This window comes from Cicer arietinum, chromosome 1, assembly GCF_000331145.2.
Source record: "Cicer arietinum cultivar CDC Frontier isolate Library 1 chromosome 1, Cicar.CDCFrontier_v2.0, whole genome shotgun sequence".
NCBI classification, from domain to species: Eukaryota; Viridiplantae; Streptophyta; class Magnoliopsida; order Fabales; family Fabaceae; genus Cicer; species Cicer arietinum.
Genome location: NC_021160.2, coordinates 42,531,942 through 42,545,409, shown reverse-complemented (window position 1 = coordinate 42,545,409; position 13,468 = coordinate 42,531,942). Strand labels below are relative to the sequence as shown.

General features: G+C 38.2%; 1 protein-coding gene across 2 annotated transcripts; it reads right to left on the bottom strand.

Annotated features, from left to right (window-relative positions):
* LOC101504864 (DExH-box ATP-dependent RNA helicase DExH12) lies at nucleotides 1–8,489 on the bottom strand. 2 transcript variants are annotated; one of them, XM_004488789.4, is made up of 6 exons: nucleotides 8,387–8,489; nucleotides 5,181–8,209; nucleotides 4,316–4,705; nucleotides 641–3,830; nucleotides 379–443; nucleotides 1–271 (listed from the first exon to the last, which is right to left on the bottom strand). In XM_004488789.4, the coding sequence occupies exons 2-4, from the start codon at nucleotides 8,166–8,168 to the stop codon at nucleotides 645–647; spliced, it is 6,564 nt and encodes a 2,187-aa protein (XP_004488846.1). In that variant the 5' UTR covers nucleotides 8,169–8,209; nucleotides 8,387–8,489; the 3' UTR covers nucleotides 1–271; nucleotides 379–443; nucleotides 641–644. The 2 variants fall into 2 exon arrangements, with proteins under 2 accessions (XP_004488846.1, XP_004488845.1); XM_004488788.4 differs by lacking the exon at nucleotides 8,387–8,489 and having other exon boundaries at nucleotides 5,181–8,370.
* Nucleotides 8,490–13,468: the final 4,979 nt, after the last annotated feature.

Here is a 13,468-nt window from a genome sequence, read left to right as displayed (position 1 = left end):
CAGCAGGTCTCCAAAACTATATAAGCATGTAGGAAGACAAGTTCTTCTGGATCCCAAATTGAAAATTAAGACTTTGGTCATTCGATGACACAATTGACACCATTAAATCCTCAAATGAAAATGAACAAAAAAAAGCTCCAGTATTCCAATAGTCAACCCACTCACTTCATTTCCTAACGTAGCAATTAGTGCCCCAAGGGTTACAGTTTTTCTATAATCAACCTACGGTGTACCTCTCCTTGTGTTACTTCTTGCGCAATTACTTCCTTACCTGCCACAATTATAAGGCAAGCATGTAATTAGCACTCGATAATTATCATGTCAATTAGTACTTAATAATCAGATAAACTTTTAAATAAGGATAAGTATAGTGTGTACCAGAACAAAACAAACAAAAAATCAGCATGGAAGTATTATCCTTCTCATTTGTAGCTTTCATGAAACTGTAAAGGACAAAAAGAATTATCAACTCCAGAACCAGCAAGGACAGTGTAATTTAATATGATGCAGCATGCTGGCGGTCAGAAAATATACAAACTGAATATACTATTACTAAATGCTACAAAAAGCACCACTAAACCATAACTAATTGTTAGATCTAGCCAAAGAAAATTAGACTAAAAAAGGATCAGAAAATTACATTTTCATTCACGGCCACTGTCATCACCACCATCTGCCTCCTTAACATCAAGGGTGAAACCATACTCCTGATCACAACCCATGTAAGAATCGCACATGAAGTAGAGGACATAGGATTTTTTCCCAGCATCAGCAGGAGCAGCAAACTCCAGTTTGGCTTTCAACTTCCGCTGCAACGACACCCGCTTAATTGCAAGCAACATGTTGGTTTTGGTATCACCAACAACAAGCCACCACCCTTCCTCCTTGGTTTTTGGATACCTAGGAGCATCAACAGGTCCTACTTCAGTTTTACCCTCGAGATCCCGCTCAAGAGTGACCTGTAGTGTTATATCCTCCCCAGCTCGCACATTGTCATTGTCCAGGATCTCATATGACAAATCTATATTAGGAAAGCGATTGCAAAATCTAGCAATATCCAAAAGCTGTGAATCTGTCATGTTCAACAATTCCCGCCTCTCGTCATCTTCCATCTCTAACAAATCAAAGACTGTTTCTATACTCCTCCCTGGGTTCTCCTGACATTTCTTTGCTAAATCCTTTGTGAAGTGTGGAAGTTGTAGCAGCATAGAGTCTCGTTCCCACATTCCTTGTGTTACCATTTGACTGACTTCCATAGCAAGAAGAGCCATGGTCAGCCAACCATTGCTCGATATTACATCCACCATTGCCTGCAGCAGCCTATTTGCAGAAAGCAGTACTTCCCTCTGGTCCAACGCAAGGTTCCCACCCACAAATTGCCTTGAGAAATGAGCCTGAAGCAAGGCATTTGCTTTAACATGTGGATCCGTGACTTTCGGGTTTTCAAAGGAAAATCTTTGGTGGTTGATTAACCTACGAACCAACTCATCTTCCCCAGGTCGTATTGGAAGGTGAGCATACTCTGATGCAGATGACAGCACCTCCAAAAGACCCTTCATTTTTGTTTTGGAAGTCAAAGATGATGAAAACCTTTCAATTGTTGTGTAACTGATGTAATAATATGAAGCTATCATTCCAAGATTGAGAGGAGAAAGGTCCATGTCATCCTCAATAGCAACACACTTGCTTGCTTCTAAATCACTCAATGTATTTTCCACCATCTCTGAGAGATGGTCAGAAAGATGTCTATGACTGACTCCTTGTAAATTGTAATAGTTGGGATTCTGGGTGAGCCGCCTGTACATAAATGTCCATGTAAGATAATCTACAGCATCTTGTTTGTTTTCAATTATTCCAGCAACAATTTCAGCATTTAAGTTATCATGCAAGAAGTGATGCAGATGGCTTTCAACTGGGAACGCTTCATACAAAAACTTCTTGTAGTACTCTTTACGAGGTGCATGGCACAAGATGACGCATTTTCCAGAATTATCCACCAAAGGGCGGCTGGCATGACCCATCATTTGCAGCAAATCAGTAACAGGGTAATCTGTCTGTGCATTCTCTCTCCCATCATAGTATTGTGTGCCCATCACAACCACCAAATGAGCTGACAATGTCACTCCCCAGCACATGGAACTACTTAAAACACAGACCTGAATCCAGCCAGCTTCAAATAGTTGTGCCACGATGTCATGATCAAGATTGTCCAAGCCCTCATGCAAGTAGCCAACACCTTCACGTAAAGTGACTTTTAACATTTCATCACTGACCTTGTTAATAAAAGGTTCGAGCTCTTCTATGGGCCGCAGTAAAAATGGCTTTTCGCTGCTATCCGCACCTGAGTATGTAATCATATCCACTGCGGTCAGTCGGACATGCTTTCTTGTAGGTACAAATACAAGAGCAGGTTTCCGATTCTTGGCATGTTGAGCAATAGCGGTGTAAGTTGGTTTGGTCATCGCCTGCATCCTAGCCTCAAAATTGGCAATATCTACACCCTGAATGTGTATTTCCAATGGCACAGGACGAACACCAGGGGGGAAATTGAAAAGGCCGTGCGAGGTAGCTCCAATCCATTCTCCCAGATCCTTTGCATTTGCTAATGAAGTTGACAAAGCCACAATACGAATCTTATTTTCAACCTGACTAGCAATATATCTCATCCTGGAAACAATTACCTCTAAAACTGGACCTCCTTGACCTCCAATTAAGTGGAGCTCGTCAATGATGAAAAGACTAACTTGTTGAACATGTTTCCTCTGTTTCCAGCGGCGGGATAAAGCGTCCCATTTCTCTGGAGTACTAATAATAATCTGACCTTTCTCAAGCAGCTTCACATCTGTTGCTGTTTCTCCAGTTAGTTCAACTACCCTCAACTCGAGACCACCACCAAATTTCTTCTTCCAATCACGATATCGTTCCTTGGCAAGAGCTTCAATGGGTGCAATATAAACAACACGCATGACACTATCAGGCCCTTTTTGATGATTCCTCAAAATTGCAAATTCTGCACATATAGTCTTACCACTCCCAGTTGGAGCAGCAACTAATACATTGTCGTCGGAATTATACAGCACTGTGAAGACCTGTGTCTGTACCGGATTGAAATGCTTAAATTCCTGATAAAGAGCTTCATACGATGGATTTCGTAAGGCAGTAACAGGCAGTGGTTGCAGATCCAACAATTCAGTAGGCGGAGGATACTTTTCAGGTAAAATTAGATGCCTGAAAGAAACAGGCAAAACAGTTTGGGATCCAAGCCACTTATCAGAAACAACACGGATAAAGTATTGGGGTGGAAGAGGCTCATATATTGGAACTGTGAAATTCAAAGTGTGATCCTCCTCAATATACTGTTTCTTTAGCAAAAAATACTCGTGATGAAGAATATATTCACCATCATTATCCTCCACAATCACCCAGAACGGCTCAACATATCCATGTATTCTATCATCCCATGCAAAATCTGGGGTTACCGTGAGCTCAACCCCCAAAACTGTGCGAGTTATTGGCTGCACATGTGCTGCAAGATTAAGTTTTGGAAACTGATGGATAAATTTATGAAGGGTCCTCCCCATCTTAGGTGCACGAATAAGTTCACCTATCTCCTGTGATGATAGGTCATAATACCTTTCCCAAGCCAAATCCTTCTTCTCCAATTTTGTTAGTATATCATTTGGTATTCCATTGAACTGTCGAAGAGGTGTTTGGACACTCCACATCCTCTTGGTCACCATTTTGCATAAGTTCAAAGCTTTCTCAGCCAATTGTGCCCATCCACGTTTCACGACAATCTCAAAGAGAGCCCGCAGAAGGCGCCCGGCACTCTGAAAGAGAGAAACAAAATACATGAATCAGCTAAAAGAAATACAAGGTGAACACCACGTCCAATAACATTACACAGGTAAAGAAACTGAGTCATAAAAGCTATGATGCATAGATATGGATATACGGCCTTTTAAAAAAATCTATGTACACATACATCAATGAAAAAACATGAGATTCATAATATAATGTAACTAAGAGTTAATTGTTCAATTCACACCACAAAATCACAGTAAAAGTTTTAAAAGTCAAAAATTGTATTCGGTTAAAACAAAGAAACTCAAATACACAAATAATATTATATTAATATACGAGAAAACAACAAATTTCACTGGCAACAGAATAACAAGGAAAAAGGGAGTACCCACAAGTACCGGGTACATACCCGGTATGGGCACTTCACCATTTAACAAATTTCCATGCTTCAAAGCATAAAAGAGATATAAGACCAATACCACATATTCTCAAATGTAAGAAAGAGTCAAACCTGGGTTATAAAAACCATATCAGAAGTCATGGAGAGCCCTTCAAGCTTTAATTGAGAAATGTATGCTTGCAGTAAAACATTGATCTTGGCACTTGGCTCTTCCAGACTTTCCTTGATGGGAATGGGAACACGGTCTAAAAGCTTTGCTAGCTCCATCTTCTCATCTTGCCTTACTGTTACATACTTGAATTCTTCACTCAATGAGAACAATCGACAAAGCTCTATGTCTCCCATAGTCGGCTTCAAATGTTCATTGTACGTGGATATTGTTCCATGTGTTATATAGTAGTAGCTTGCAATTCGACCCAAGTCAGTGACCTGAAAATATCCACTCTTCCTATCGTACTTCACCAAATTATTTCTATCTAAGATGGTTGCAGCCGTATGAATCTGTAACATTTAAATAGATCAAGGTTAGACAGTAAATAAATTGATACTACAAAAGACAGTAAGAACAAGCAATATATATCCAAAAAAATGCATTGAATATCATTTGAAATCTATCCAATAAAATATTGAAATAACAAAAATCATACTTCAAAAAAAGGTTAAAGAGTCTATGTCTTAAAAGAATCCAGGAAGATAGGAGTCCTTTTCATGCAATTCTATGTTTAAGTTATACCAATGATAAGAACATACATTACCAAAAAGGAACCCAACCTAGTAAATAAACCAAAACTAAAACGGATAATTCTCAAAGCCATTAAGATCTGGTTCACTTCTCATTCAACTACACCTAAATCAAAGTGCTGAAAAAATCAATCACTGCCAGAAAGGAACCTAGCAAACAAACCAAATAATACGCGCAGGAATTCATTTAGTTTATGTAATATTAACAGATAGATTAGAGCATTGAGATGCTTACCAAATCAGCCCTCCTCTCCTCCAACGTTATATCTTTTGTTAGGACATCTGGTGCTATACCATATAGAGAAGGATTCCTTAACATACGAACATACAAGTAAGTGTATCCAATCCAATGACAGGCTTCCTTCGCATTTTGAACAGTACCAAGAACAATCTCAGCATTCAGCTGATCGGCCAGCTTGGAAATGAACTGGCTCTCGATAGGAAGTTGCTGGTTCATAAGAGAGAGGTAATACTGCAACTCACTGTGGCCAGTAACAATTATTCCCTCACCATAAGAGTCATATTGGGGCCTTCCGGCACGACCCAACATCTGCATAACATCAAGAGGACTAAGTTCAGTCCATGCCCCCTTTTCAGGATTGTAAATCTGTGTCCCTTTAATTATAACTGTATGGGCAGGGAGATTCACACCCCAGGCAAGTGTCGCAGTGGATACCAAAACTTGTGCATGTCCATCAGCAAACAGATCCTCAACAAGTTGTCGATCTGTCCTTGTCATACCAGCATGATGAATAGCAAAACCATACGGCAGAAGATCTTTTAGATCACTGCTTTTCACAAGATCAGTATGAGTATGAAGAATCTCACGGCTTGCACTATCTTCTTTAAGGAACCTACTGAGGGTATCATTTGCTAGTGCAGCATCTCGGATGGCTCTAGCAGTTTTGGCAGTTTCTTTCCTTGAATGTACAAAGATAAGAACCTGATGCTTACCAGCTACAGCCATAACTTTTTCGTAACAGATATCATTCATCAGCTGGAACCTCTGAAGTGGCTTCTTTACTGTGATTCCAACATACTGCTGAGAGAGAGGAACAGGCCTATAACTGTTATCGAAATAAAACAACCCTTTGTTCAGATCAACACGCAAGAAAAGTGCAACATCTTCGTAATTAGGGAGGGTAGCAGACAATCCCACCAAACGAATATAGTCCTTTGTTGTTTCAATCTGCCTCACTGTTCTAGCAACAATACTTTCAAGAACAGGCCCTCTGTTATCATGAAGAAGATGAATCTCATCAATGATGAGAAGTTTCACAAGCTGGGTATAAGTTCGATCCCCTGACTTTCGCGTGATAATATCCCACTTCTCGGGAGTTGTCACAATAATTTGAGTCTCTTCTATCTGTTGTCGTGTTAATGACTGGTCTCCACTGAGCTCCCTAACCTTAACATCATATTTCTCCAACCTGTTAGACAAATTCCCAACAACCTCAGCTACAAGGGCTTTCATTGGAGCAACATAAACAATTTTATATGCAGTATGGTCAATAGAACCATCATTTGGATTCCTATGCCGCGCAATCTGCTGAAGTATAGTAAGAACAGCAACATTGGTTTTTCCAGCACCAGTAGGGGCACATAGCAAAAGATTATCCGGCTTGAATAGAGCAGTTTCATAAACCTTACTCTGCACCCTATTCAACTGTGTCATTCCTTTGAAAGCTGGTTGTGCCCAATCAGGCATAGCAGAAATCTTCACAAGCTTCTCATTAGGGTCAAGCGGTTTAGCCTTCAATGCAGGCACATGAATTTCTTCGTAACCTTTGCTGAGATGCCTATAAGACCCATCAGGAAGGTCACATTTTTTCTTTGCCATAAACAAACCACCTTGCGCAAAAGCAAGGTTATCCAAATCAAGCATTTGTCGCTGACCCTTCAACCAGCCACTCTCCCCATCTCTATCACCAACTCCCCTCCTGCTTCTATCCCTATCCCTATCTCTCTCCTTGTCCCCATCTCCAACAACACTATCATCTTTCAACCTTCTAGCCTCTTCCCTTATACTCTTCTCCAAATTCTTCTGCCTCTCCTTCGCAGAAGCTCTAGTAGCATGCAACTGCTCCAAAATTGGCTGCAAATCAGATCCCTTCATATCTTCCTCAATCTTCTCCCTCTCTTCCTGATCTTGTGCCCTAGCTAAACGAGTACACCACACAATCTTCAACCTATTCCTCAACAAAAATTTAATAAGACTAAACTTATCAAACTCTAGATGAAACAAAAGCTTGTTCTCCACTTCCCTATCATCAGGCTCAGCCAAAATCTTCAAAACTTCCTCAGCAAGAGTCTGACAATGTTGTGGATCAATCTGCCGTTCAAAAGCATCAGAAATTTTCCTCTGAAGCCAATAAGCATCAATATCCTGTACATTCAAATTCATCCCTTCATTAGCTTCCTCCATATCTTCATCATCGATACCACCCATTTGCATACCACCAGAACCATTACCCTCGGCAAGGTCATCATCATCCTCTTCTTCCTCCTGAACCATATCAAGATCACTCTCTTCATCCTCATCATCTTCATTCTCTTCAAACTCAACCGCAACACCGACATCATCGTCAAGACCACCATCCACATCACCACCAGCAGAACCATTAACAGCATCACTAACCTCCTGGAAATCAGTTATCAACTTACCAATCGAAACAAGCTGATCAAAAACATGATTAGGGATAGGGTTAAGAAGCTTCTCAATATCCTTCTTCTTATCAGGATTCTTAACCGTGTCATTTTTAAGAACAGCAAGAATCTCATCAGCCGCTCCGCTGACGATACTAAGCGGCTGACCACCGAGCTGCTGCTGAATAACACTAAGCATAGCTTCATAAGCAGCGCGCGTTTCCTTCGTCTTAGGTTGATAAACGCCGTCGTCAGTGGCGGTGAGAACACTCTCCTCCTGAAGACGGCGGCGCTTGCTACGACGGGAAGGAACCGAATCGATTGGATCTCTTTCTCGTTCCTTTTTCTTTTTCTTTGCGGCGTTAAGTTTGTCATTGAGCTCCGGTGGACGGTCATGGGAAACACGGTCGCCGAAGGATTTAGGATCGATTTTTCCCCAAAGTGATTCTGGTTCTCCAGTGGGTTCGTGTGTGTCGCGTGGACGTGAGTCGGTGGTTAGAACTAAACTGGAGTTTGCTCGGTACTCGTATTGCTTGAACCGCGCGTGTGCTTCGGCGCCACCACCGAGATGTGCCATTTTCGAAACCCTAAATCACAGAAAGGGAACGAAGCGAAACCCTAATAATATAATGTAGAGAAAAAAGAACAACGAAAGTTAATACCTTAGATTTGAAAATGAAATGAAGATAAAAAATAAAATTTATCTACTACTGATAAATGAAAATGAAACCAATCTTGAGAAGGGTTTTTGGTGTTTTAAATGAGACGATGAAAAGTACAAATGTAAATGCTTACAAGGGCGGTGGTGTTGTTATTACAGGTCTAAACTAAACCGACTCATAGTGCTTACAATTTTTTATACAAATTTATCTCTTTATTTATATACTATCATTTTTACGTAAAATACAATTAACGAAACTTTAGACCTATAAGTCGATGTGTATTTTTATGACAAGCGTGGTATCTAACATTTAATTAAAGCTCTTAAATATTTTAATCTTTTTATTAATAATAACTTTTTTATTTTTTAATTTATTTTTTATTTGTTTGCTAACCTGTTAATATTAATTAATATTAATTTTAGGCTTGAATTGAATCTATTAAAAGGTGTTACAAAACAAAAATCGAATAACTTATTAATTTAGTTCTTAATTAATACTCTTTCGTTAATTTAGTTCCTAAATTATTAAAATTAATTAAAAAATTAAATTATATTTTCCATCTATCAAATTAGTGTGTATTTAGATTTGTCTTTGTAGATGTGCTTTTGAATAAATTTAGTTCTACAAATATACTTTTAATTAAAATTAAGTTTGTTTTGATATGTTTCTTCAAAGTCATTTTAGGAAATAAAATTTGTTTAAATTATATATTTAAAAATACTTTTAAATAAAAATTAATCAATTTAATTTTTCAAATGAATAAGTGAATCGGTAAAAGTATCACATGAGTTACTTTTGATTAAATGTACATTCAAAGAAAAATTACTTTTGATAAATGAAAATAACCAATGATCTAAACATGTAGTCAACTTTATTTTTCATTGCAAATGGAAGTTTAACTTTGTGGATGAAAAACCAAACATAATTTTAGTACATCTGTTAATTGTATATGTGGTCGTTAATAATCCCTAAACAATAAAAAAAAATATCTTAAAATAGTTTGTAACCTATAAAAAAACAATTTCACCTCTCAAGATTCAAATTTTTTTATTGTTTTCAAACACATCAAGGTTTAATGAAGTCATCAAATCATTAACTATTTTTTTATTATTATTAATTTGTGTGAGTCTAAAATCCATTTTTAATATTCAATTATTATAAATCAGAAATTACAATTACTCATAAACTAAAAATTACAAACTTAAGTCAAATCTAGACATTAAAGTCGTTAAATAATTATTATATATTCAATATGTAGAATAAGTATAATAAGTTAATACAAATATTCTTTTGTCTCAAAAAAAAAGTTAGGAATTAGATAAAATGAGAGATGTGGTATTTAACTAAAAAAAATTATATTTTGAGAGACTAAATTATTTTTCATGATAGTTTATGAATTATTTTTAAAGTATTTTGACAACTTAGAGATTACTAGTTGTCACTTATAAGATACGGTATTATTTTCACATCCTAGGAAAACTATCTTTGATGAGGAACCCGGTATGTTGAAAAAACCATTTCTTTTGCTCAACAATTTATGTCAATTACATGATGAACAACCAAAGGCGGAAGCGTACTTGTGGGAATTGTCATTGATGAAATCCTGGTATGATGATGATAGAGCCAATGGGTTGGGTGATCTTCCTCAGCAAAACACCCTGAAGATATTGCTCTCTTGATGGGGATAGAGAGAACCAGAGAGTTTTCTCCTTTTGGTTTGTGAAACTGAATAGTCTTGATGTGTTTGTCTTGGGGACCACTACCCCTATATATAACTATTATTAGTTATATCCCAAATTGCAGTATTTCTAATTCAGCCCCTCATTAAATTAGAAACTGTCTGGTATCTACACTATTAATTTTCATAACTATTATGCTCTTTAGCCATAAACTTATATATTATTTGACCCCTAGTTTATTGGCTAATTATATAATGACCCTAACACACTTTATTAATTAATTACATATGTGACCCATAAATCTTACAATCTCCCACTGGTCACACATGTATCCTTAGGAGTGTGTTAGACTTTATGATGTCAAAAATGTCATCATAATTACCTTGAGCATAATCCAAATTGTCCCGTCCATTAATCATATCAGCACATGGAACCAAAGAGGCTTTCGTCATAATAAGCATAACTAAACCCGTCAATGATCACCCGTACTAACACAACTAAATGACATAGATCCATTATGAAAAGTGTAGCATGAAAATTACATGAAGTTGGTCAATGCATGTCAATTTTCAACTGGTCCTACTTTACCGAATGAGATCATACCATAACTTAAATGTACAAAGTAACCAAAACTGAATAACTTTAAACTTTATTTCTGATCAGAAAGTCCAAATACAATGTATTTGTACTTTACAATTAAACATAGAACATGAATTACATAATGGACGAAACTCCCACTAAAATCAAGATTCCTCAAACTGTAGCACACCCATGTGAGCAGTATGCTCATGAAAGACCTTGGGTGGTAGACCTTTAGTGAGTGGATCCGCAATCATGGAGTTTGTCCTTAAGTGTTCTATGGATATCTGTCCACTTTGTACCTTCTCTTTAACAACTAGGAACTTAATGTCAATGTGCTTTGACTTGGTTGAGCTCCTATTATTGTTAGAATACAGGACTGCTGATCTATTGTCACAATACAACTTGAGTGGTCTTTCAATCCCTTCAACTATTTGCAGCCCCGTGACAAAATTTCTCAGCCAAATGCCCTGGTCAGATGCCTCATGAATTGCTACGAATTCTGCTGCCATGGTTGATGAAGCAGTAAGACCTTGCTTGGCACTACGCCAAGAAACTGCTCCACCAGCTAACAGAAAGACATAGCCTGAAGTTGATCTTAAGCTGTCTTGGCATCCCGCAAAATCCGAGTCAGAGTACCCAGTGATCTCTAACTGGTCTGACCTCCTATATGTGAGCATGTAGTTTCTTGTTCTCTTCAAATATCTCATGACCCTCTTGGCTGCTTTCCAATGGTCAAGACCTGGATTGCTTAAATATCTGCCTAAAATCCCTACTATGAACGCTATGTCTGGACGCGTACATACTTGGGCATACATAAGACTCCCTACAGCTGAAGCATAAGGGATCTTTTGCATTTCTTGAATTTCCAAACTTCCCTTAGGGCACTGTTTGAGACTAAACTTGTCTCCCTTAGCAACTGGGGTGTCCCCTGGTTTGCAATCCTGTAACCCAAACCTTTTGAGAACCTTATCGATATAGCTCTTTTGTGACAATCCAAGAATACCTCGAGATCTGTCTCGGTGTATCTGAATTCCTAATACAAAAGAGGCGTCACCAAGATCTTTCATCTCAAAATGCTTTGATAGAAATTTCTTAGTTTCGTGCAACATGCCTATATCGTTAGTGGCAAGCAGTATGTCATCAACATACAAGACCAGGAAAATATGTCTGCTCCCACTGAACTTATGATACACACAATCATCAACTGTATTCATCTCAAAACCAAATGAGAGAATTACTTGATGAAATTTATGGTACCATTGATGAGAAGCTTGTTTTAGCCCATAAATGGATTTTCTTAGTTTGCACACCATATTCTTTGGGTCTCCCAACACAAAGTTTTCTGGCTGCACCATATAGATAGTCTCATCAATGTCGCCATTGAGAAAAGCTGTTTTTACATCCATTTGATGAAGCTCCAAATTAAAGTGAGCAACAAGAGCCATGATTATTCTTAAAGAGTCCTTCGATGAAACCGGAGAGAAAGTCTCTTTATAATCAATCCCTTCCTTTTGAGTATAACCCTTAGCTACAAGACGTGCCTTATATCTCTCCACATTACCATTGGAATCCCGCTTGGTTTTAAAAATCCATTTGCAACCAATGGGTTTCACTCCTTCAGGTAATGGGATAAGTTCCCAAACTGAATTGTCTTGCATAGACTTGTACTCCTCATTCATTGCTTCGATCCACTTATCTGAACGGGAATCTTGCATGGTTTGATGAAAGTTGATCGGGTCGTCTTCCGTCATGCCAACATTTTCCTCTACCTCATTGATAAATACTACATAATCATCCGAAATAGCATTTTTTCTTTCTCTAGTGGATCTCCGCAATCGAGCTGGCTCTTGAGGCACTTGTTCTTGAGGATCTTGAATTTGATCTGGATTTTGTTCTCCCTGAACAACCAGATCATCTTGAGTTTGTTCAATAATGGGAAAGTCAACTGGTGGAAGAATCAGTTCTGGAATTGTTACCGATTCTTCCTCAAAGACAAAATCTTTAACCTTAATCTTCCCCCCAAACTCAATATCCTCAAAGAACGTTGTCGTTCCCGTCTCAAAAATTGTTCTCAAATTAGGATCATAAAATTTATAGCCCCTTGATTTTTCTGAGTACCCTATAAAATAGCTGCTAATTGTTCGGGGTTCAAATTTCTTTTCATTCGGCATATAAGGCCTTGCCTCAGCTGGACATCCCCAAACATGAAGGTGCTTCAGACTAGGCTTACGCCCAATCCAAAGCTCATAAGGTGTTTTAGCCGCTGCCTTAGTTGATCCTCTATTAAGAATGTATGCTGCTGTTTTTAATGCCTCTCCCCAGAGTGACTCTAGCAAGGTGGAATGACAAATCATACTCCTTACCATATCCTTAAGAGTCCTGTTTCGTCTTTCAGCTACACCATTCATGCTGGGTGACCCCGACATAGTGTATTGTGGGACGATTCCACATTCCTCTAGGTATTTGGCAAATGGTCCCGGACGTTGTTCACCTGAACCGTCATATCTGCCGTAGTATTCACCACCACGATCAGATTTGACCTTTTTAATTCTTTTATTAAGTTGATTCTCAACTTCTGCCTTAAAGGATTTGAACACGTCTATTGATTGGGACTTTTCGTGAATTAGGTAAAGGTAGGCATATCTAGAATAATCGTCTATGAATGATATAAAATATTGTTGACCATTCCAAGAAGGAGTTGGAAATGGCCCACAGATGTCCGTATGTATCAATTCTAAGACGTCTGTAGCTCTATATGCGCCTAATTTCTTATCTTTAGTCTGTTTTCCTTTAATGCATGCTACACAAACGTTAAAGTCTGTGAAGTCAATGGAATCTAAAATTCCATCTGACACAAGTCGTTCAACTCTATTTTTAGAGATGTGACCTAGACGCTTGTGCCAAAGCACTCCTGAATTGAAAAAGTTCATAAGGTGTGACCTAGACGTTTGTGC

What these genes read in the sequence shown, in the direction of transcription:
- LOC101504864 (XM_004488789.4), bottom strand. Translation starts at nt 8,168, where the DNA reads ATGGCACATCTCGGTGGTGGCGCCGAAGCACACGCGCGGTTCAAGCAA. An exon ending in AGGAGAGGAGGGCTGATTTG is followed by an intron (nt 4,706 to 5,180) that starts GTAAGCATCTCA and finishes TAAATGTTACAG; the next exon opens with ATTCATACGGCTGCAACCAT. An exon ending in ATATGGTTTTTATAACCCAG is followed by an intron (nt 3,831 to 4,315) that starts GTTTGACTCTTT and finishes TCTCTCTTTCAG; the next exon opens with AGTGCCGGGCGCCTTCTGCG.